General features: G+C 40.2%; 1 protein-coding gene across 6 annotated transcripts in view; it reads right to left on the minus strand.

Moving 5' to 3' along the window:
- MYO1D (myosin ID) overlaps positions 1 to 22,994 on the minus strand; it is a 382,230-nt gene that overhangs the window by 102,671 nt on the left and 256,565 nt on the right. For all 6 annotated transcript variants that reach the window (XM_017950496.3, XM_017950498.3, XM_017950499.3 and 3 more), the window contains one exon: positions 15,476 to 15,630. In XM_017950496.3, coding sequence (XP_017805985.1) covers positions 15,476 to 15,630 — 155 coding nt within the window. The remainder of the gene's footprint in view (positions 1 to 15,475; positions 15,631 to 22,994) is intronic.

The following is a 22,994-nucleotide window of genomic DNA, read 5'->3' on the forward strand; positions in this document are numbered from 1 at the left end:
TTTGCTTCCTGTGTTTTCACGTGTATCTCTACCGGAAGGCAGAAGAGAGTGAACTGTGGCCACTCACTTTTCTGTCTCCCATAAATCAGGTGCCTCCAATAATTATTTTAAATAGCTCAAATACCCTAAATTTGATGGACCAAAATTTAATCAACCATAGCTGGCAATTGACATGGCATACCTTTATTTTGCTTATGGAATATAAACTATATTTATAGTGGCCAGACATTCAAAGAGAGTCTGGGAACACAGATCAAGGGCCATGGAAATGGGTATTCAGGGTCAGGGCAGAGGAGCCTCACTGCAGGAGCAGCAGAAGGCGTGAGCAGCAGCCGTGCTGGACGGGGAGTGCCAGGTGCTGAGACCTTTGGGAGGTGGCCCCATCCTCTGCTTCCTTCACCTCTTGTCCTGAGGCCTCACCTCCCCGGCTCCTCACCTATACTGCATTGGCAGTGACAGCAATGTGCAGCCACCAACTGCTGGCCTGCTTATCAGTGTGGGTCTCCCCACGGCTCTAAGTGTGAGTTAAAAAGAACATACACAAACTACAACTGAGTAGCTGGTCGAATGTGCAGTTAAATCCAGTAACAGTGCTCCTTTAATTAAGCAGATATTAAAGAAGAACAAGCAGCAGATGGCATTGATTTCTGGCTTTCATCCACAGAAAGAGAACAGGAAAAATAAGAAATTTTAATGCCTGCAATTGGAGTTATACTGAGGTTTCCAGCATCCAGACAGGCAAATGCCTGGACAGCTGCTTAGGGCAGATGGGTCCTTTGACAGCTTAATACTGCAGAGTTTCTGGTGATTTCATAGTTAGGGCAGCCAACATGAGACCATCTGTTTAGTAGCGGGCAGAAAAGCTCATTACCAGCAGGTAGCTGCTGCTGAGAATGAAATGCAAACCAAAAGTCAGTCACACTCAAAACCTCTGTAAACCCCTGGCACTACAACCACAGAAAAAGAAACCTCACCTCAGGCTCATGTGATATATACAACAAGACCATACAGAAAGATAATATTCCAAGAGGCTATATTTGGGATTGTTTCAAGATATTGAAATGCTATGAGAGATTGTTCACTTGGACAGTTCTTCTGTTCTTTTCTACTTTTCTAAGCAGGAAAGGAAAATAAAAATGAATTCAGAGCCACCTATGATATGCTTAAAAACTAGCTGCCACTAATTATTAAAATGAAAAAAGTTTAGATCAGTAACACATATATTGGTCGCAGAAGGTTTACCATGAACAACAAATAAATCTCCCTCCTACCTCTTTCTCCCTGTACTGAGGTATCTCAGTTCCCTCTCTAGAGACAAGCACTGTTACCCATTTCCTGAATATCTTCCCAGATATAGTCTGTATTATACATAATCACATGTGTGTATACATATCTATCTGTACCTATATCTATACATTAGTAGGAGAAAAAGGCAAGGTACAGATGGTATGTGTAGCATATCACCATTTTTGTAAGAAAAACTCGGAGATAACTATATGTCTATCTATCTATATAAATATATATCTACCTATAATATAGTTATCCAGTGACGGATATGGATATTTTTTGGTTCAACTTCTTGCCGGGTGCCTGTAATCCCAGCACTTTGGGAGGCCGAGGTGGGTGGATCACCTGAGGTCTGGAGTTCAAGACCAGCCTAGCCAAAATGATGAAACCCCATCTCTAATAAAACTACAAAAATTAGCCAGGCGTGGTGGCGGGTGCCTGTAATCCCAGCTACTCAGGAGGCTGAGGCAGGAGAACTGCTTGAACCTGGGAAGGCAGAGGTTGCAGTGAGCTGAGATCGTGCCACTATCTAGTCTCGCTCTGTTGCCCATGCCACTACAGCCTGGGCAACAGAGCGAGACTCTGTCTCAAAAAAAAAAAAAAACAGGAGGCAGTTCCAAGATGGCTGAATAGGAAGAGCTCCAGTCTACAGCTCCCAGCATGAGTGACACAGAAGACGGGTGATTTCTGCATTTCCAACTGTGGTACCGGGTTCATCTCACTGGGGCTTGTTGGACAGTGGGTGCAGGACAGTGGGTGCAGCCCACCGAGTGTGAGATGAAGCAGGGCGAGGCATCGCCTCACCCGGGAAGCACAAGGGGTCAGGGAATTCCCTTTCCTAGCCAAGGGAAGCTGTGACAGACAGCACCTGGAAAATCGGGTCACTCCCACCCTAATACTGCGCTTTTCCAACGGCCTTAGCAAATGGCACACCAGGAGATTATATCCCACGCCTGGCTGGGAGGGTCTAACGCCCGCCCACGGAGCCTCACTCATTGCTAGCACAGCAGTCTGAGATCCAACTGCAAGGCGGCAGCGAGGCTGGGGGAGGGGTGCCCGCCATTGCTGAGGCTTGAATAGGTAAACAAGCAGTCCGGAAACTCGAACTGGAAGGAGCCCACCACAGCTCAAGGAGGCCTGCCTGCCTCTGTAGACTCCACCTCTGGGAGCAGGGTGTAGTTGAACAAAAGGCAGCAGAAACCTCTGCAGACTTAAATGTCCCTGTCTGACAGCTTTGAAGAGAGTAGTGGTTCTCCCAGCATGGAGTTTGAGATCTGAGAACGGACAGACTGCCTCCTCAAGTGGGTCCCTGACCCCCAAGTAGCCTAACTGGGAGGCACCCCCCAGTAGGGGCAGACTGACACCCCACACGGTAGGGCACCCCACTGAGATGAAGCTTCCAGAGGAATGATCAGGCAGCAACATTTGTTGTTCAGCAATATTCGTTGTTCTGCAGCCTCCGCTGCTGATACTCAGGCAAACAGGGTCTGGAGTGGACCTCCAGCAAACTCCAACAGACCTGCAGCTGAGGGTCCTGACTGTTCAAAGGAAAACTAACAAACAGAAAGGACATCCACACTAAAACCCCATCTGCACATCACCATCATCAAAGACCAAAGGTAGATAAAACCACAAAGATGGGGAAAAAACAGAGCAGAAAAGCTGAAAATTCTAAAAATCAGAGCGCCTCTCCCCCTCCAAAGGAACACAGCTCCTTGACAGCAACAGAACAAAGCTGGATGGAGAATGACTTTGACGAGTTGAGAGAAGAAGGCTTCAGACGATCAAACTTCTCCGAGCTAGAGGAGGAAGGATGAACCCATCGCAAAGAAGCTAAAAACCTTGAAAAAAGATTAAACAAATGGCTAACTAGAACAACCAGTATAGACAAGTCCTTAAATGACCTGATGGAGCTGAAAACCATGGCACAAGAACTACATGACAAATGCACAAGCTTCAGTAGCTGATTCGATCAACTGGAAGAAAGGGTGTCAGCGATTGAAGATCAAATGAATGAAATGAAGAAGAGAAGTTTAGAGAAAAAAGACTAAAAATAAATGAACAAAGCCTCCAAGAAATATGCGACTATGTGAAAAGACCAAATCTATGTCTGATTGGTGTATTTGAAAGTGACGGGGAGAATGGAACCAAGTTGGAAAACACTCTTCAGGATATTATCCAGGAGAACTTCCCTAGCCTAGCAAGGCAGGCCAACACTCAGATTCAGGAAATACAGAGAATGCCACAAAGATACTCCCTAAGAAGAGTAACTCCAAGACACATAATTGTCAGATTCACCAAAGTTGAAATGAAGGAAAAAATGTTAAGGGCAGCCAGACAGAAAGGTCGGGTTATCCACAAAGGGAAGCCCATCAGACTAACAGCGGATCTCTTGGCAGAAACTCTACAAGCCAGAAGAGAGTAGGGGCCAATATTCAACATTCTTAAATAAAAGAATTTTCAACCCAGAATTTCATATCCAACCAAACTAAGCTTCATAAGTGAAGGAGAAATAAAATCCTTTATAGACAAGCAAATGCTGAGAGATTTTGTCACCACCAGGCCTGCCCTACAAGAGCTCCTGATGGAAACACTAAACATGGAAAGGAACAACTGGTACCAGCCACTGCAAAAACATGCCAAATTGTAAAGACCATTGATGCTAGGAAGAAACTGCATCACCCAACGAGCAAAATAACCAGCTAACATCATAATGACAGGATCAAATTCATACATAACAATATTAACCTTAAATGTAAATGGGCTAAACGCTCCAATTAAAAGACACAGACTGGGAAATTGGATAAAAAGTCAAGACCTGGCCGGGCGTGTGGCTCACACATGTAATCCCAGCACTTTGGGAGGCTGAGGTGGGCGGATCATGAGGTCAAGAGATCAAGACCATCCTGGCTAACACGGTCAAACCCTGTCTCTACTAAAAATACAAAAAATTAGCCAGGCATGGTGGTGGGCACCTGTAGTCCCAGCTACTCAGGTGGCTGAGGTAGGAGAATGGCGTGAACTCAGGAGGCGGAGCTTGCAGTGAGCCGAGATCGCACCACTGCACTCCAGCCTGGGTGACAGAGCGAGACTCTGTCTCAAAAAAAAAAGGAATAGAACTCATCAGTGCATTCAGGAGACCGTCTCATGTGCAGAGACACACATAGGCTCAAAATAAAGGGATGGAGGAAGATCTAGAAGCAAATGGAAAACAAAAAAAGGCAGCGGCTGCAATCCTAGTCTCTGATAAAACAGACTTTAAACCAACAAAGATCAAAAGAGAGGCCATTATATAGTAGGATCAATTCAACAAGAAGGCTAACTATCTAAATATATATGCACCCAATACAAGACACCCAGATTCATAAAGCAAGTCCTTAGAGACCTACAAAGAAACTTAGATTCCCACACAATAATAATGGGAGACTTTAACACCCCACTGTCAACATTAGACAGATCAATGAGACAGAAAGTTATAAAGGATATCCAGGAATTGAACTCAGCTCTGCATCAAGTAGACCTAATAGAGATCGACAGAACTCTGCACCCCAAATCAACAGAATATACATTCTTCTCAGCACCACATTGCACTTATTCCAAAACTGACCACATAGTTGGAAGTAAAGCACTTCTCGGCAGACGTAAAAGAACAGAAATTATAACAAACTGTCTCTCAGACCACAGTGCAATCAAACTAGAACTCAGGATTAAGAAACTCAATCAAAACCGCTCAACTACATGGAAACTGAATAACCTGCTCCTGAATGACTACTGGGTACATAACAAAATGAAGGCAGAAATAAAGATGTTCTTTGAAATCAATGAGAACAAAGATACAACATACCAGAATCTCTGGGACACATTTAAAGCAGTGTGTAGAGGGAAATTTATAGCACTAAATGCCCACAAGAGAAAGCAGGAAAGATCTAAAATTGACACCCTAACATCACAATGAATAGAACTAAAGAAGCAAGAACAAACACATTCAAAAACTAGCAGAAGGCAAGAAATAACTAAGAACAGAGCAGAAATGAAGGAGATAGAGACACAAAAAACCCTTCAAAAACATCAATGAATCCAGGAGCTGGTTTTTTGAAAAGATCAACAAAATTGATAGACTGCTAGCAAGACTAATAAAGAAAAGAAAGAAGAATCAAATAGACACAATAAAAAATGATAAAGGGGACATCACCACCGAACCCACAGAAATACAAACTACCATCAGAGAATACTATAAACACCTCTATGCAAATAAACCAGAAAATCTAGAAGAAATGGATAAATTCCTGGACAGGAAGAAGTTGAATCCCTGAATAGACCAGTAACAGGCTCTGAAATTGAGGCAATAATTAATAGTCTACCAACCAAAAAAGTCCAGGACCAGACAGATTCACAGCTGAATTCCACCAGAGGTACAAGGAGGAGCTGGTACCATTCCTTCTGAAACTATTCCAATTAACAGAAAAAGAGGGAATCCTCCCTAACTCATTTTATGAGGCCAGCATCATCCTGACACCAAAGCCTGGCAGAGATACAACAAAAAAAGAGAATTTTAGACCAATATCCCTGATGAACATTGATGTAAAAATCCTCAATAAAACACTGGCAAATCAAATCCAGCAGCTCATCAAAAAGCTTATCCACCATGATCAAGTGGGCTTCATCCCTGGGATGCAAGGCTAGTTCAACATACACAAATCAATAAACGTAATCCAGCATATAAACAGAACCAAAGACAAAAACCACATGGTTATCTCAATAGATGCAGAAAAGGCCTTTGACAAAATTCAACAGACCTTCATGCTAAAAACTCTCAATAAATTCGGTATTGATGGGATGTATCTCAAAATAATAAGAGCTATTTATGACAAACCCCAGGCCAATATCATACTGAATGGGCAAAAACTGGAAGCATTCCCTTTGAAAACTGGCACAAGACAGGGATGCCCTCTCTCACCACTCCTATTCAACACAGTGTTGGAAATTCTGGCCAGGGCAATCAGGCAGAAAGAAATAAAGGGTATGCAATTAGGAAAAGAGGAAGTCAAATTGTCTCTGTTTGCAGATGACATGATTATATATTTAGAAAACCCCATTGTCTCAGCCCCAAATCTCCTTAAGCTGATAAGCAACTTCAGCAAAGTCTCAGGATACAAAATCAATGTGCAAAAATCACAAGCATACTTATACACCAATAACAGACAAACAGAGAGCCAAATCATGAATGAACTCTCATTCACAATTGCTTCAAAGAGAATAAAATACCTAGGAATCCAACTTACAAGGGATGTGAAGAACCTCTTCAAGGAGAACTACAAACCACTGCTCAACAAAATAAAAGAGGACACAAACAAATGGAAGAACATTCCATGCTCATGGATAGGAAGAATCAACATCATAAAAATGGCCATACTGCCCAAGGTAATTTATAGATTCAATGTCATCCCCATCAAGCTACCAAGGACTTTCTTCACAGAATTGGAAAAAACTACTTTAAAGTTCATGTGGAACCAAAAAAGAGCCTGCATTGCCAAGACAATCCTAAGCCAAAAGAACAAAGCTGGAAGCATCACGCTACCTGACTTCAAACTATACTACAAGGCTACAGTAACCAAAACAGCATGGTACTGGTACCAAAACAGAGATATAGACCAATGGAACAGAACAGAGCCCTCAGAAATAATAACACACATCTACAACCATCTGATCTTTGACAGACCTGACAAAAACAAGAAATGGGGAAAGGATTCCCTATTTAATAAATGGTGCTGGGAAAACTGGCTAGCCATACGTAGAAAGCTGAAACTGGATCCCTTCCTTACACCTTACACAAAAATTAATTCAAGATGGATTAGAGACTTAAATGCTAGACCTAAAATCATAAAAACCCTAGAAGAAAACCTAGGCAATACCATTCAGGACATAGGCATGGGCAAGGACTTCATGTCTAAAACACCAAAAGCCATTGAAACAAAAGCTAAAATTGACAAATGGGTTCTAATTAAACTAAAGAGTTTCTGCACAGCAAAAGAAACTACCATCAGAGTGAAAAGGCAACCTATAGAATGGGAGAAAATTTTTGCAATCTGCTCATCTGACAAAGGGCTAATATCCAGAACCTATAAAGAACTCAAACAAACTTACAAGAAAAACACAAACAACTCCATCAAAAAGTGGGTGAAGGATATGAACAGACACTTCTCAAAAGAAGACATTTATGCAGCCAAGAGACGCATGAAAAAATGCTCATGACCACTGGCCATCAGAGAAATGCAAATCAAAACCACAATGATATACCATCTCACACCAGTTAGAATGGCAATCATTAAAAAGTCAGGAAACAACAGCTGCTGGAGAGGGTGTGAAGAAATAGGAACATTTTTACACTGTTGGTGGGACTGTAAACTAATTCTACCATTGTGGAAGACAGTGTGGTGATTCCTCAAGGATCTAGAACTAGAAATACCATTTGACCCAGCCATCCCATTACTGGGTATATACACAAAGGATTATATATCATGCTGCTATAAAGACACATGCACATGTATGTTTACTGCGGCACTATTCACAATAGCAAAGACTTGGAACCAACCCAAATGTCCATCAATGATGGACTAGATTAAGAAAATGTGGCACATATACACCCATGGAATACTATGCAGCCATAAAAAGGATGAGTTCATGTCCTTTGTAGGGACATGGATGAAGCTGGAAACCATCATTCTCAGCAAAGTATTGTAAGGACGAAAAACCAAACACTGCATGTTCTCACTCATAGGTGGGAATTGAACAATGAGATCACTTGGACACAGGAAGGGGAACAACACACACCAGGGCCTGTCGTGGGGTACGGGGAGGGGGGAGGGATAGCATTAGGAGATATACCTAATGTAAATGATGAGTTAATGGGTGCAGCACACCAACATGGCACATGTCTACATATGTAACAAACCTGCATGTTGTGCACATGTTCCCTAGAACTTAAAGTAGAATTAAAAAAAAAAAGAAATCTCGTTTCAACTTCTTTACACAAATGGTGGTATGGTACACACACCATTCTGTACCTTGCCCTTTTTTCCTATTTATTTGGAAAAGGTTTTATATCAATATAGATAGAATTCTCTTGTTCTTGTATTGGTAGCATTTACAATGAACAAAAGCATGTTAATGACTCTGAGAGGTACTGCAGTAAAGAAACCTGTTAGGGCCAGGTACAGTGGCTCACGCTTGTAATCCCAGCACTTTGGGGGGTCAGGGCGGGTGGACTGCTTGAGGCCAGGAGTTCGAGACCAGCCTGACCAACATGGCCACATCCCATCTCTAGTAAAAACACAAATATTAGCTGGGCATGGTGGCACATGCCTGCATTTCCAGTTACTCAGGAGACTGAAGTACGAGAATTTCTTGAATACATGAAGCGGAGGTTGCAGTGAGCCGAGATTGTACCACTGCACTCCAGCCTGGGCAACACAGTAAGACTCTGTTTCAAAAAGGAAAAAAAAGAAACCCATTTGACTTCATTAGCATATCCCAAATGTATTTGACTTTGGGTCTTCCTACCCCATGGTAGAATTTTTGATTTGTGGAATACAGCCTGGACTTGCTGGTATCAGGTGTTTCTGGATGGTGTCTCTTCTGACTGGTCTGTGCTTGAGCCATACTGGTTGTTACATATTCTTAATGTCACCTTTTGGAAGGTACAGGCATAACCTGGACATATTTTGGGTTCAGTTGCAGACCACCACAATAAAGTAAATACCACAATAAAGCAAGTCACACAAGTTTTGTGTTTTTTTGGTTTTCCAGTGCATATGAAAGTTGTTTACATTATACTGTAGTCTATTAAGTATGCAATAGCATCATGTCTAAATACTGCACATACTTTAATGAAAAACAATAAAGAAAGTGTGATTTAAAAAGAATATAAGCAAACTATAAGAGAGAAGATGGTTAATGTTCAGTTAAATCCAATGAGAGTGCTCCTTTAATTACGTGGATATTAAAGAAGAACAAAAAATGCTAAAAATATTCATGATCATCTGAGTCTCCAGTGAGCTGCAATCTTTTTGCTGTTGGAGGGTCTTGTCTTGATGTTGAGGGCTGCTTACTGATCAGCGTGGTGGTTGCTGATGGTCGGGGTGGCTGTGGCAATTTCTTTAAATAAGATAACCATGAAGTTTGCCACATTGATTGACTCTTGCTTTCATGAAAGGTTTCTCTATAGCATGCGATGCTGCTTGAAGGCATTTTACCCATAATAGGATGTCTTTCAAAATTGGAGTCAGTCCTCTCAAACCCTGTCACTGCTTTATCAATTAAGTTTATATAGTATTTTAGATGCTTTGTCATCATTTCAACAATATTAACAGCATCTTCATCAGGTGTACATTCCATCTTAAGAAACCACTTTCTCTGCTCTTCCATAAGAAGCTACTCCTCATCCATTCAAGTTTTATCGTGAGATTGCAGCAATTCAGTGACATCTTCAGGCTCCACTTCCAATTCAAGTTATCTTGCTATTTCTACCACATCTGCAATAACTTCCTCCAATGAAGTCCTGAACCACTCAAAGTCATCCACGAGAGTTGGAATCAACGTTTTCCTAACTTCTGTTAGTGTTGATATTTTGACCTCCTCCCATGAATCACGAATGTTCTTAGTGGCATCTAGAATGATGAATCTTTTCCAGAAGGTTTTCAGTTTACTTTGCCCAGATCCATCAGAGGAATCACTATTTATGGCAGCTGTGGCCTTATGAAATGTTTTCTTTCTTTTTTTTTTTTTTTTTTTTTGAGAAAGAGTCTAGAGTGCAGTGGTGTGATCTTGGCTTACTGCAACCTCCGCCTCCTAGATTCAAGCAATTCTCCTATCTCAGCATCCCGAGTAGCTGGGATTACAGGTGCGTGACACCATGCCCGGCTAATTTTTGTATTTTTAGTAGAGCTTGGGTTTCGCCATGTTGGCCAGGCTGGTCTCAAACTCCTGACCTCAGGTGATCAGCCCACCTTGGCCTCCAAAAGTGTTGGGAGTATAGGCATGAGCCACTGTGCCCGGCCATGAAATGTGTTTCTTAAATAATTAGGCTTGAAAGTTGAAATTACTTCTTTATCCATGGGCTGCACAATAGATGCTGTGTTTGAAGGTAAGGGAACAACATTAATCACCTTGTACATTTCCGTCAGTGCTCTTGGATAACTAGATGTATTGTCAATGAGTAGCAAAGGAATCTTTTTTTTCTGAGCAGCAGGTCTCAACAGTGGGCTTAAAATATTCAGCAAACTATGCTATAAACAGATGGGCTGTCATTCAGGCCTTGTGTTTCATTTATAGAGCACAGGCAGAGTAGATTTTGTGTAATTTTAAGGGCCCTGGGATTTTTGGAACAGTCTGTGAGCACTGGCTTCAACTTAAAGACACTAGCTGCATTAGCTCCTAACAAAAGAGTCAGCCTGTCCTTTGAAGCTAGGCATTGACCTTCTCCTCTCTAGCTATGAATGTCCTAGATGGCATCTTCTTCCAGCATAAGGCTATTTTGTCTGCATTGAAAATCTGTTGTTTCGTGTAGCCACCTTAATCACTTATCTTAGCTAGATCTTCTGAGTAACTTGCCACAGCTTCTCCATCATCACTTGCTGCTTCACCTTGCATTTTTATATTATGGAGAGGTCTTCTTTTCTTAATCCTCATGAATCAACCTCTGTTAGCTTCCACTTTTCTTCTGCAGCTTCCTCACCTCTCTCAGCCTTCAAAGAATTTAAGAAGAGTTTAGGGCCTTGCTCTGCATTAGGTTTTGGCTTAAGGGAATGTTGTGGCTGGTTTGATCTTTTATCCAGACCACTCAAACTTTCTCCATATCAGCAAGACTGTTTCACTTTCTTATTATTCATGTATTCACTGCAGTAGCACTTTTAATTTCCTTCAACAATTTTTCCTTTGCATTCACAACTGGGCTTTTGTGAATGCAAAGGAAAAGTTCTTGAAGGAAATTAAAGGGGCCCAGCTTTTGGCCTATCTCAGCTTTCAACCTGCCCTTCCCTCACTAAGCTTAATCACTTCTAGCTTTTTATTTTCCCTTTTTTTTTTTTTTTTTTTGAGACACGGTCGTGTTCTGTCACCCAGGTTGGAGTGCAGTGGCACGATCATGGCTCACTGCAACCTTGAATTCAGCCTCCTAAGTAGCTGGGACTACAGGTGTGTGCCACCACACTTGATTTTTAAATTTTTTTGTAGAGATAGAGTCTCACTATGTTGCACAGACCTTGGTCTGGAACTCCTGGCCTCAAGCAATCCTCCCATTTTAACCTCCCAAAGTCCTGGGATTACAGGAATGAGCCACGATACCTGGCTTATTTCTAGTTTCTAAATTAAACTGAGAGATGCGCAACTCTCCCATTCACTTAAACATTTAAAAGCCATTGTAGGGTTATTAACTGACCTAATTTCAATCTTATTGTATCTCAGGGTATAGGGGAGTCTGAGAAGAGGAAGAGGGACGAGGTCAGTGGAGCACTCAGAACACACACAACATTGATCAATTAAGTTTGTTGTCTTACATGGGTACAGTCTGTGATGCCCTGAAACGATTACAGTAATAAAAAAGATCACTGATCAAAGACCATCATAGCACATAATAACAATATAAAGTTTTGAAATATTATGAGAATTATCAAAATTGCTGTGGCAATTTGTTAGCTCCTAACAAAAGAGTCTGCCTGGCCTTTGAAGCCAGGCATTGACCTTCTCCTCTCTAGCTATGAAAGTCCTAGATGGCATCTTCTTCCAGTGTCCAGAGACACAAAGTGAGCATATGCTGTTAGAAAAATGGTGCTAATAGACTTGTTCAATGTAGGGTTGCCACAAACCTTCAATTTATAAAAACCACAATATCTGTGAAGTGTAATAAGGCAAAGAACAATAAGACGAGGTATGCCTGTACTTTATTAAAGATTGTCTTCAAATGTTTAGCAAACATAAAATATGTGGGTGTGTACTTGGAGAGGCAGAAATAATGGGTCCAGACTGAATCAAGACTGCGGGAGGTGAAAGAGAGACTAATTTATACTTAGTTGGTTTTCGTTTCAAGATTCATGTGAAAGGAAATGCCAGGAAAGGTCTGGCTTCAGCTCATGGTGATGAGGAAAAATTTATTCCAGGAGAGGCTTTGTCTTTTTTTGTTTCCTTTTTAAACCATGGAATATTTCAAACATCAGTGTATTTTTCATCTAGAAGTTTGATTTGGGTCTTTTTCTTACATCTTCCGTATCTCTAGTTAACTTATAAACATCTGAAATCTAGTTATAATGACTTACAATGTCTGTATCTGCTAATTCTAGTATCTTTGTCTGTTCTCGGTTGGTTTCAAAGGGATGATTCTCCCCCTCATAATGGACTGTATTTTCCTATTTGCATGCCTGTAATCTTTGACTGGATGTCAGACATTGTGAATTTTCCCTGTTGGGGACGGATATTTTTGTATTTTTATAAATATACGTGAGCTTTGTTTCAGGACGTAACTAAGTTACTTGGAGGCAGTTTGATCCTTTTGGGTCTTGCTTTTAAGACTTATTAGGCAGTACCAGAGCAGCATTTATTCTAGGGCCAATTATTCCCCCCTACTGAGGCAAAACCCTTCTGAGTACTCTACCCAATTACCCTGTGAATGACGAAGTTCTTTAGTCTGCCTTGTTAGATCAGAAACTACCCCTGGCTCTTTGTGAGGCTGGGCACTGTTCCCTCTGGTCCTCTTAGCTGGTTCTTTCCTCAGCCTTGGGAAGTTTTGAGCCCTTTCCTCCCAACTGCTGACAAGAAAACATCTCAGAATGTACTTTAGGGAAATTATCTAGAAGATAAAGAATTGGTCTGAAGTTAATTCCCTCTCACCTTTGAATTTCCATAATTAACTCAGGGACAAATAAGATTATGTGCCACAACATTATGCTTATAAAATACAATGTGAATTTCAATGTCATGGCAATGATATGATACTTGACAATAAAGGAAAATAGCTAGAAAAAAATCAAATTAACCTTTCTTCAAAAAGTCAATAGTAAGTTGATGACTATAACTCTAACCCAAAATTTCAAGCCTGATTTTCTGGGGGCTGAGAGGCAAGATTTTATCTCTCATTTCCACTTCACTCTTAATTCATAAGATAGAAACACCAAGAAATAAAAAACAAACAAACAAAAAACCCAAAAATATCCTAGCACCTTGAGTCTTCTCTTTACATTTATAAATTTTAAAGAAATTAAAAATCCTTACATACATTAAAGATAGAGGGCATATGCCTAGAAATGTACCTCAGCATGCATTTGCTAGCTAGGAAAAGAAAGCAACTGATGAAATCTACCTCCAGATTCACATATTTCTATCACCTGTAGAAGGCACTTAATAGATCAGAATTTGCTAAATAAGCACCCAGACAGAGATAAAATACTTCAATTTCCCAGGCAAAAACTCTTGCATCCATTAGTACTGGTATCCAAAGTAAGAGTAACAAATTAAAATTCCTTTAATTTTCCATACTTTGCTATAACCATTAGCAGGAAAATAAGCTTGCTTATTTGAGTTATAGACATTTATCGCAGAGATGCCTTCTTTATGTCTTTTCCTTACATTCTAAACTTATTTATTTATTTTTTGAGACGGAGTCTCCTTCTGTCGCCCAGGCTGGAGTGCACTGGCGCGATCTTGGCTCACTGCAAGCTCCGCCTTCCGGGTTCACGCCATTCTCCTGCCTCAGCCTCCCGAGTAGCTGGGACTACAGGCACCCGCCACCACGTCCGGCTAATTTTTTGTATTTCTAGTAGAGGCAGGGTTTCACCATGTTAGCCAGGATGGTCTCGATCTCCTGACCTCGTGATCCGCCCGCCACAGCCTCCCAAAGTGCTGGGATTACAGAGGTGAGCCACTGTGCCCAGCCACATTCTAAACTTTTAAAAAATTTTCTTAGCTTTATATTTATTTGGCAGATGGAAAGGAATTTGCAAAAGCCTATGCGTTTATTATTATTTTTGGTAATTACTTTCTTATTTTTCCCCCACAAATGACCATTAAGTATTATTTTACTTATAGCATCTAAAAGCATTTAATGATAGAAAATATTTAAAGATCCACTTTGATCTAGAATGCAAGGTATAATAACATAAAATAAATGGTCTGTGCAGCCCACCTCTAAAATGATGCTCTATACATTTATCAGCCAAAATGAACACAATAGAATTAGATATGTGGACATCTGATTCCAAATATGTGTTTGCTGAGAGAAAGAGAAGTCACATCTAAACTGAAAAAAAAAGAAAAACATACTAATAAGAATGCTTGATTAATTTTAGGAACTCAGGAAATGTCTTTTAGGAAGAAAAAGGAACTACACTTACATCATTTCTCAGTCACTGATTTTGATGAGTGGTCTTCTCCCAGCAGCAGGTGGGGTTGGGGAGGTGAAGGCAGCATGCCACAAAGAGAGCACTTGACTTTGGATAGACACACCCACCCAAACAATCCATGACCCCTTATGGGAAGAGAAATCCAACCTCTGAAACAACTCCAATAAATAACCAGACAAAATCACTCCCCTGCTTAAAATTATCCATTCACTGGTCCCCGTCACCCTCAAGACCTGCTCTCTGTTTATATTTATTATATCATTGTTCACCCCCCTGCCCCAGGTGTCATCAGGGCTTACTATGAACTTCTCAGGTTATGCCGTGTTCCATCATGACTCCACGTTTTTGCAGTGGTTACTGCCTCTCTCAGGAATTCTTGTAGTCTTCATGGACTTGCATGCCATCTCAAATCTGCCTTCTAATTTGCTTATGGTCATAGTGGACACACAAACTGATTATACTTGGGGTAAATGAGAAGCTATGATGAGAAGAATATAAAGTAATTTGTCTGTCTTTTGAATTTAATTACATTTGGATCGGCAGTGGAAAAAAAAAATCACCATTAGGGAAATCTCTCATTGATGGTTCAGCTGGAGGCTGGAAAAGTAGAGGACCATCCCTAATCTTGAAAGTAAGCCGGGATGCTAATTTTACCTTCTGCGAAACAGATGATTGAAGTTGTCCTTATGGAGAAAAATAGCTCAATACACTAACATTGGCACAAAACAAGCTCAGTGATAATTATGATTAAAGATTTCATAGATTTAAAATGTGTCTTAGTTACAAAAATCAAACTTTACCTCTTGAAATGATTCACCAGCACTCCAACAAGTTCTCCAATTCGACTCTCATGGGTTGGCTGTTTGCTGAAGAGGCAGACAATGAGGTCTTTGTTGTCTTTTGTATGGAACACTACAAGTTGGTCCTTTCCATTGGAGACACTCAGACCAGTCAACTGCAAAGAGAAAATGCATGGAAAACTATTAGGATCATTCTCAAAAGAATGAATTAAAAAATACATTTTGGAGCTGGGCACAGTGGCATGTGCTTGTAGCCCCAGCTACTTGGGAGGCTGAAACAGGAGGATCATTTGAGCCCTGGAGTTTGAATCCACCCTGGGCAACATAACAAGACACCATGCCTAAAAACAACAAAAAACACCATATATTTTCTAAGGGTTTTGCTCAGTGACCCTCCTGACTTTAATCTTTATCAGCTTCACGGAACAAGCAGATGGAAGGAAATAATAAAGATAAAAGCAGAAATTAATAAAATTTGAAATAGAAAAACAATAAAGAAAAATTAATGAAACAGAGATGGTTCTTTCAGAAGATCAATAAAATTGATAAACCTCTAGCCCAAAACAAAAAAAGAAGGAAGACCTTATTATCAATATCAGGAACGGAAGATGGGCCATCTCTACAGACCACACAGACATTAAAAGGATAATATTAAAATATTTGGACCAACTCTGTACAAAAACCAAATAATTCTGACAGGGTGTGGTGGCTCACAGTAATCCTAACACTTTGGGAGGCCAAGGCGGGCAGACTGCCTGAGCTCAGGAGTTTGAGACCAGCCTGGGCAACATGGTGAAACCCCATCTCTACTAAAACACACACAAACACAAAAATTAGCCGGGCGTGGCGGCATGTGCCTGTAGTCCCAGCTACTCGAGAGGCTGAGGCAGGAGAATTGCTTGAACCCAGGAGGCAGAGGTTGCCGTGAGCTGCGACCATGTCACTGCACTCCAGCCTAGCGACAGAGTGAGACTCCGTCTCAAAAACAACAACAAATAATTATTCTAGAGCCACAAAATAGTAAAACTCTCCAAGAAGAAATAACTTGAATAATTCTATATCTGTTGAAGAAATTAGACTTATATTTAAAAACATTTTGAAAAAGAAAATTCTAGTCCCAGATGATTTCACTAGTGAATTCCACCAAACATTTAAAGAAGAAATAATACCAATTCACCATATTTCTTCTAGAAAATAGAAGAGAAGGGAATACTTCCTAACTCATTTTGAAGGTGGCATTATTCTGATATCAAAAATAAACACAACAGTACAAGAAAACTACAAACTGATATCCTTTATCAACATGGATGTAAAAACGGATGCCAACAAAATATTAGCAAATTAAATCCAACAATATATAAAAACGATAATACAATATGACCAAGTGGAGTTTAAGAAATGCAAGGTTAGTTCAGTATTCAAAAATTAATCAAGGTAATGACAGAATAAAATGACAGGATAAAAAAGAAAATCCACATGATTGTATCAAGTGACACAGAAAAAGTACTTGACAAAATTCAACATCCATCCATGATAAAAATTTCTCAGCAAACCAGGATTGTAAGGGAACTTAACCTGATAAAATGACATATACAACATGCCACAGCTAACATCATACTTGGTGGAGAAGCACTGAATGTTTTCCCTTAAGATTGGGAGCAATGAAAGGATTTCCACTGTCACTGCTGCTATGCAACATTATACTGGAAGCCCTAGCCAGTGCAGCAAGACAGGTTAAAGAAATTAAAAAGTGGCTGGGCGCGGTGGCTCACGCCTGTAATCCCAGCACTTTGGGAGGCTGAGGTGGGTGGATCACTTGAGGTCAGGAGTTTGAGACCAGCCTGACCAATATGGTGAAACCCTGTCTCTACTAAAAATACAAAAATTAGCCAGGCGTGGTGGCCGGGTGCCTGTAATCCCAGCTACTCAGGAGGCTGAGGCAGGAGAATCGCTTGAACCTGGGAGGCGGAGGTTGCAGTGAGTTGACATCATGTCACTGCACGTCAGCCTGGGCGACAGAGCGAGACTCTGTCTCACAGAAAAAAAAAAAATTAAAAAGCATACAGATTGAAAAGGAAGAAACATATGTCTCTATTTTCAGATTACATGATCGCCTACTTAGAAAATGCCAAGGATCCACAAAATAGCTCCCAGAACTAATAAGTGCATTTAGTAAGGTCAAAGGATACAAGGCTGACATACAAAAATATTTCTGTATTAGCAATGAAAAATTTGCAACAAAAATTTAAAAACAAAACCATCTATAACAACTGCAAAAACAAAAATACTTAGATATAAATCTAACAAAACATCTATCTGTAGGACCTACATGTTGAAAACGACAAAATGTTGAACAAGTTAAATTAAAACGCTGATGAAAGGAATAAAAGAAAACCTAAATAAATGAAGGGAAATAATATCCTCAGGGACTAGAAAACACAAATTCTTAAGATACCAATTTTTCCCATATTGATCTATAGATTTAATGAAATCCCAACCAAAATCCCAGCAAGATTTTTTGTAGATATCAACAAGCAGATTCTAAAATGTGTTTGGAAAAGCAAAAGAACTAGAATAGCCATAACAGTCTTGCAAATGAAGAATAAAGTTGGAGGGCTCACAGACGCTGATTTTAATACTTAGTATAAAGCTATGTTAATCAAGACAATAATTTAGAAAGGAAAAAAAAACATAGATCAGAAACAGACTCACATGAATATGGCCAATAATTTTTTCACAAGGGTGCAAAGACAATTCAATGAAGAAAGGATAATGTTGGCATCTGGATAACTTGGAACATTTGGACATTCCCATACAAACAGAAATAAAAGTCTACCTAAATCTCACATCTCGTAAACAATTCAGAGTGGACTATAGATCTAAATGCAAAATGTAAAACTAGAAAACTTTTAGGAGAAAACATAGAAGAAAATCTTTGTGACCTTGCGTTGGCAAAGATTTCTTAGAAATGATACCAAAACAATCCCATAAAGCAAAAAAATTGATAAATTGAACTTCATCAAATTTAAAACTTTTATTCTAAGGAAGACACTGGTGGGAGAGTGAAAAGACTAGCCACAGACTGGTAGAAAATATCTGCAAAGATATATCTGATAAAAGATTTGTATTTAGAATCTATAAAGAGCGCTTAAAACTTAAGACAGTAAACAACTCAATAAAAAATGATGGATAAAAGATTTGAAATCATTTCACCAAAGTAGGCATAGGACTGAATAAGTACATGAAAGGGTGCTCAACATCAGTAGCCATTAGGGAAATGCAAACTAAAACTGCAATGGGAACCATTGCAAACCCATCAGAATGGTTAAAATAACAAAACAGACTACAACAACAAAAAAATGATAATACTAAATGCTGGTGAGGACACAGAACAAGTGGGACTCACATGCATTATTAGTGAAAATGTAAAATGGTACAGCCACTGTGGAAACAGTGGTTGTTAACTCAAAAAAAATTAAATGGAAAATTACCATATGAGCCAGCAATCTTACTCCTAGGCACGTATCCAAGAGAAATAAAAACCTAGCTTCACATGAAAATTTATACATGAATGTTTATAGCAGCTCTATTAATAATCGATAAAAGCTGGAAAAGACCCAAATATCCAGCAGTGTGTGCACGGATAAACAAACTGTGGCACATCTAAATAATGGAATGCTACTCAGCAATGAACAAACTAATGATACAAAGTACTGACAGGTGACAACGCAGATAAATCTCACAGGCATTATGGTTGAATGAAAGCAGCCAGTCTCGAAAGGTTACAGCCTGCGTGACTCCATTTATATGACATTCTCTAGAAGATAAAAGGATAAGGATGGACAACAGATCAGTAGTTGCCAGGGTTTGGGGTTAAGAGGAGTCCAATACAAGGGAGTTTTTTGGGGTATGGAACTACTCTGTATCCTGACTGTGGCAGTGGTTACACAAATTTATGCCCATACTAAGACTCAAGAGACCTGTACACCACCATCCATGCAAGTAAATTATATTCATTGCCTATAAATTTAAAAAATTCCACACCCTGGCTGATTTGATCTCTAGATATTCTACTTTGGTCAATAAAGCAGAAGCCAGAGTGATTTCCTCATTCTGTGGTCTGTTCTTTTATTGCATAAAGTACCGAAGTGCCATCACCTGGCTACCACAGGTGTTATCAGCCAGGCAGCCTGGGGTAGGGACAGACGTGGGGAAGATGCTGAGAATGTGATCCCTGTTCTTGGGGGATTCGCAATCCAGTTGGATCAGAGGAAGAGATAAGTAACAAATAACTGAAGAAAAACACCTTAACAGTTTACAGATTTGGAACGCCACTTGGTTCCATGCCTATATGTTTTACAGACAGAAATTGAGACTGAAGGAGTTCAGCCTGTCTGTAGGCCCGGGAACTAGAACTCAGACCTGCAGACTGACGGGGACTCATGTTCTTTCCATCACACCAGGTTTTTCAAGTATCATGTATAAATGAATACAGGTTCTATAAATAAGTATTCCCATGAATACATTTTCACAGGAGGTGAGTTCTTGGGTTGATTTTAAAGAATGCCAGGGTCAGTGCTTAAAGGAGAAAAGGGAAAATATTAAAGAAATTGGAAATCATTCACCAACCAATGCGGATCATCGGCTTTTCTGAGGCCATTGGTAAGAGAATATAGCAATCTCTCTGCCACTTAGATGTACTGGATCCAGATGATTTTTATATGATTAAATTAAAAATATCATTTTCATTTAAAAAAAATCTTATGTCTATCATGCTTCACTCTCATTTGATTATTTTATATGTGAAATTCAAAATTGAATTGATGTAGCACTTCACAGGAGAGCTTGATTAAAGCCTAATGAGATGAGAATGGTAACAGCAGTAACTCTGCCAGTCTATTCCAGGAGCATTAGCTGCAGGGGTTCAGGGAAAAGAGACAGATTCGGCAAAGAATGCTGAAACCACAGGGATAGAGGATCCCTTCCTAGGTGCTGCCTGGACCAGAGGACAGGAACCAATGACTCTGCTCTCGGCCACCACCCCTTCTCAGCGGGTGGGCTTCTCTCCCTCACCTTCCCTCTCCCTCACTGTCTGGGTGGCTTTATCTGCTGTGGGTGGGAATTCTTCATGTGTATGCCCAGGCCTAGTGGTGTGTCACAATCTCAGAAGAAATGAGGGAAAACAGCACTTAACTTGCTCTGCTACACAAATAATGAAAGATTAAGTCCCTATTGTCGCCAAGGCAGGATAAACAGCACCCAGAATGTCCCCTTGAGATCTGGGAGAAAGGATGGTAAGTGGGGATTAGTGTACTAAGGATGACCTGGGTGTTAATCCCAATTCAGCCATGTGATCTTGAGTGACTCATTTAATTTACTGGGGCATCTGTCCCCTTTTCTGCAAAATAAGGATAACATCAGGTGCCCTGTCTACCTTGCAGGGTTGTCGTAAGGATCAAATAGTAGCAACTCTGGAGTACAAAAAGTAAATAAGCAAAAAAACCCTCCGTCTTCAAGTGTCTTACACTCTAAATGAAAATATGTCAGCAAAACTTTACACTGAAAATATAATTTTAAAACCTTACAACACCACGGAAATGGAAGGTATTGTGTGAAACACCTCAGCTGGGGACGGGGTCACTACCTCATTGCCTTTGGGCAGCCATAACACATAGATGCGTTTCTCTGAACAAAAGGGAAACTCCTTATCGAGGCTCCCCCTGCCCCCGTTGCTTCCTTATTTCTCCTAATCTATGAGATTTCTATGCTGTGATAATTCTAAGCCTTCCCCTTCTTTGGACTTGAAGATTTGAACAGGGCAAACGGAGCCTCTGATTGCAACCCATTTCAATTCTCCCAGCCTCTCCTTACTAAGAAGGACCAAACAGTGAATACAACTAGATAGGTAAAGAGCTGAGCAGTTCTGGAAGAGGAGGCCGGCCTGAGAAGTCAGAGCAGATGTCCTCTCCTCCTCTGCAATGGAATGAGCACAGGAGAGCAGAGCTCACCATACAAGAAAATCTCTAATCCAAATTCTCATTTACAAACTAAGCGCAAACAGACCGATATTAGAAAGAGAAATAATTCCAAAAGACAAATATGATAAACTACAGTAACTGAATAGATACTGCAGAAAATTAAAGAATAATAGAAGAAAACGTCCCAGTCTTTAGATAGAAAGGAACCACAGGTATCAGCCAAACTTAGAGGATCTTCTGGCTGTGTAGCCCAGAGAAGTTTTAGACCTGTAGAATAAAGGAAAAAAATCTTCAAGTATCTAGGCATACAAAAATAAGTTATCTATATAGGAAAATAAAATTCAGGTTTATATCCTTTTTTAAAAAAGAAAACTTGGCTGGGTGTGGTGGCTCACGCCTGTAATTCCAACACTTTGGGAGGCCAAGACGGGAGGATCACTTGAGGTCAGGAGTTTGAGACTGGCCTGGCCAACAGGGTGAAACCCCGCCTCTACTAAAAATACAAAATTTAGCTGGTCGTGGTGGAGGGTGCCTATAGTCCCAGCTAATCAGGAGGCTGGGGCAGGCAAATCGCTTGAATCTGGGAGGCAGAGGTTGCAGTGAGCCGAGATTGTGTCATTGCACTCCAGCCTGGACACTGAAGCGAGACTCCGTCTCAAAAACAAAAAGAAAACTCATATTACTTTTGCCACAATTCACAGGAGGAGATAAGTAAATCCATTTTATTCTTGATATCAATTAGGAAAGATAAGTTCAAATATTTAACAGTAATCATTAAGATGAAAAAGGACGTGTAAGGTTCTAACCATTAGTAAAAAGAGAATAAATAAAACTTGACCAATGCAGCAACAGAAAAAAGAATGAAATAGCGTGGGAGCATAAAAAACAGAAAGCATTTAAATAACATGATTAGATTTAAGAAAAGTTTTTTTCGCCAGTTGCTGTAAGAAATGTGAACAGGATACAACTCCTTTATTGGAGGGCGAGGGGTTATATAGATTTAAGTATAAAACAAAATTTAACTATACCCTGTTTATAAAATTAATTAAGATAAAAGCAGAAGTTTATGAATGAGAACAACATACATAATAAATTAAAGAGCTGGTTCTTTGAACAGACCAAACCCTTGGCAGAGTCTCACCAAGGAAAAAACAAGCAAAACTACAAATATTTAACATTAGGAATGAGAAATGGATTTAAGAAAGGGTGTGTTGACTTTTGAAATTATAAGAGGCCGGGAACAGTTGCTCAAGCCTCTAATCCCAGCACTCTGGGAGGCTGAGACAGGAGGATCACTTGAGGCCGGGAGTTCATGACCAGCCTGGGCAACATAGCAAAATCCTGGCTAAAAAAAAATTAGCTGGATGTGGTGGTGTGTGCCTGTAGCCCCAGCTACTCAGGAGGCTGAGGCAGGAGGATTGCTCTGAGGTTACAGTGAGCTGATTACATCACTGCATTCCAGGCTGCGTGACAGAGTGAGACCCGTCAAAAAAAAAAAAAAAAAAAAAAAAAAGAAGAAGAAGAAAGAAGAAGAAGAAATT

This window comes from Papio anubis, chromosome 17, assembly GCF_008728515.1.
Source record: "Papio anubis isolate 15944 chromosome 17, Panubis1.0, whole genome shotgun sequence".
NCBI classification, from domain to species: domain Eukaryota; kingdom Metazoa; phylum Chordata; class Mammalia; order Primates; family Cercopithecidae; genus Papio; species Papio anubis.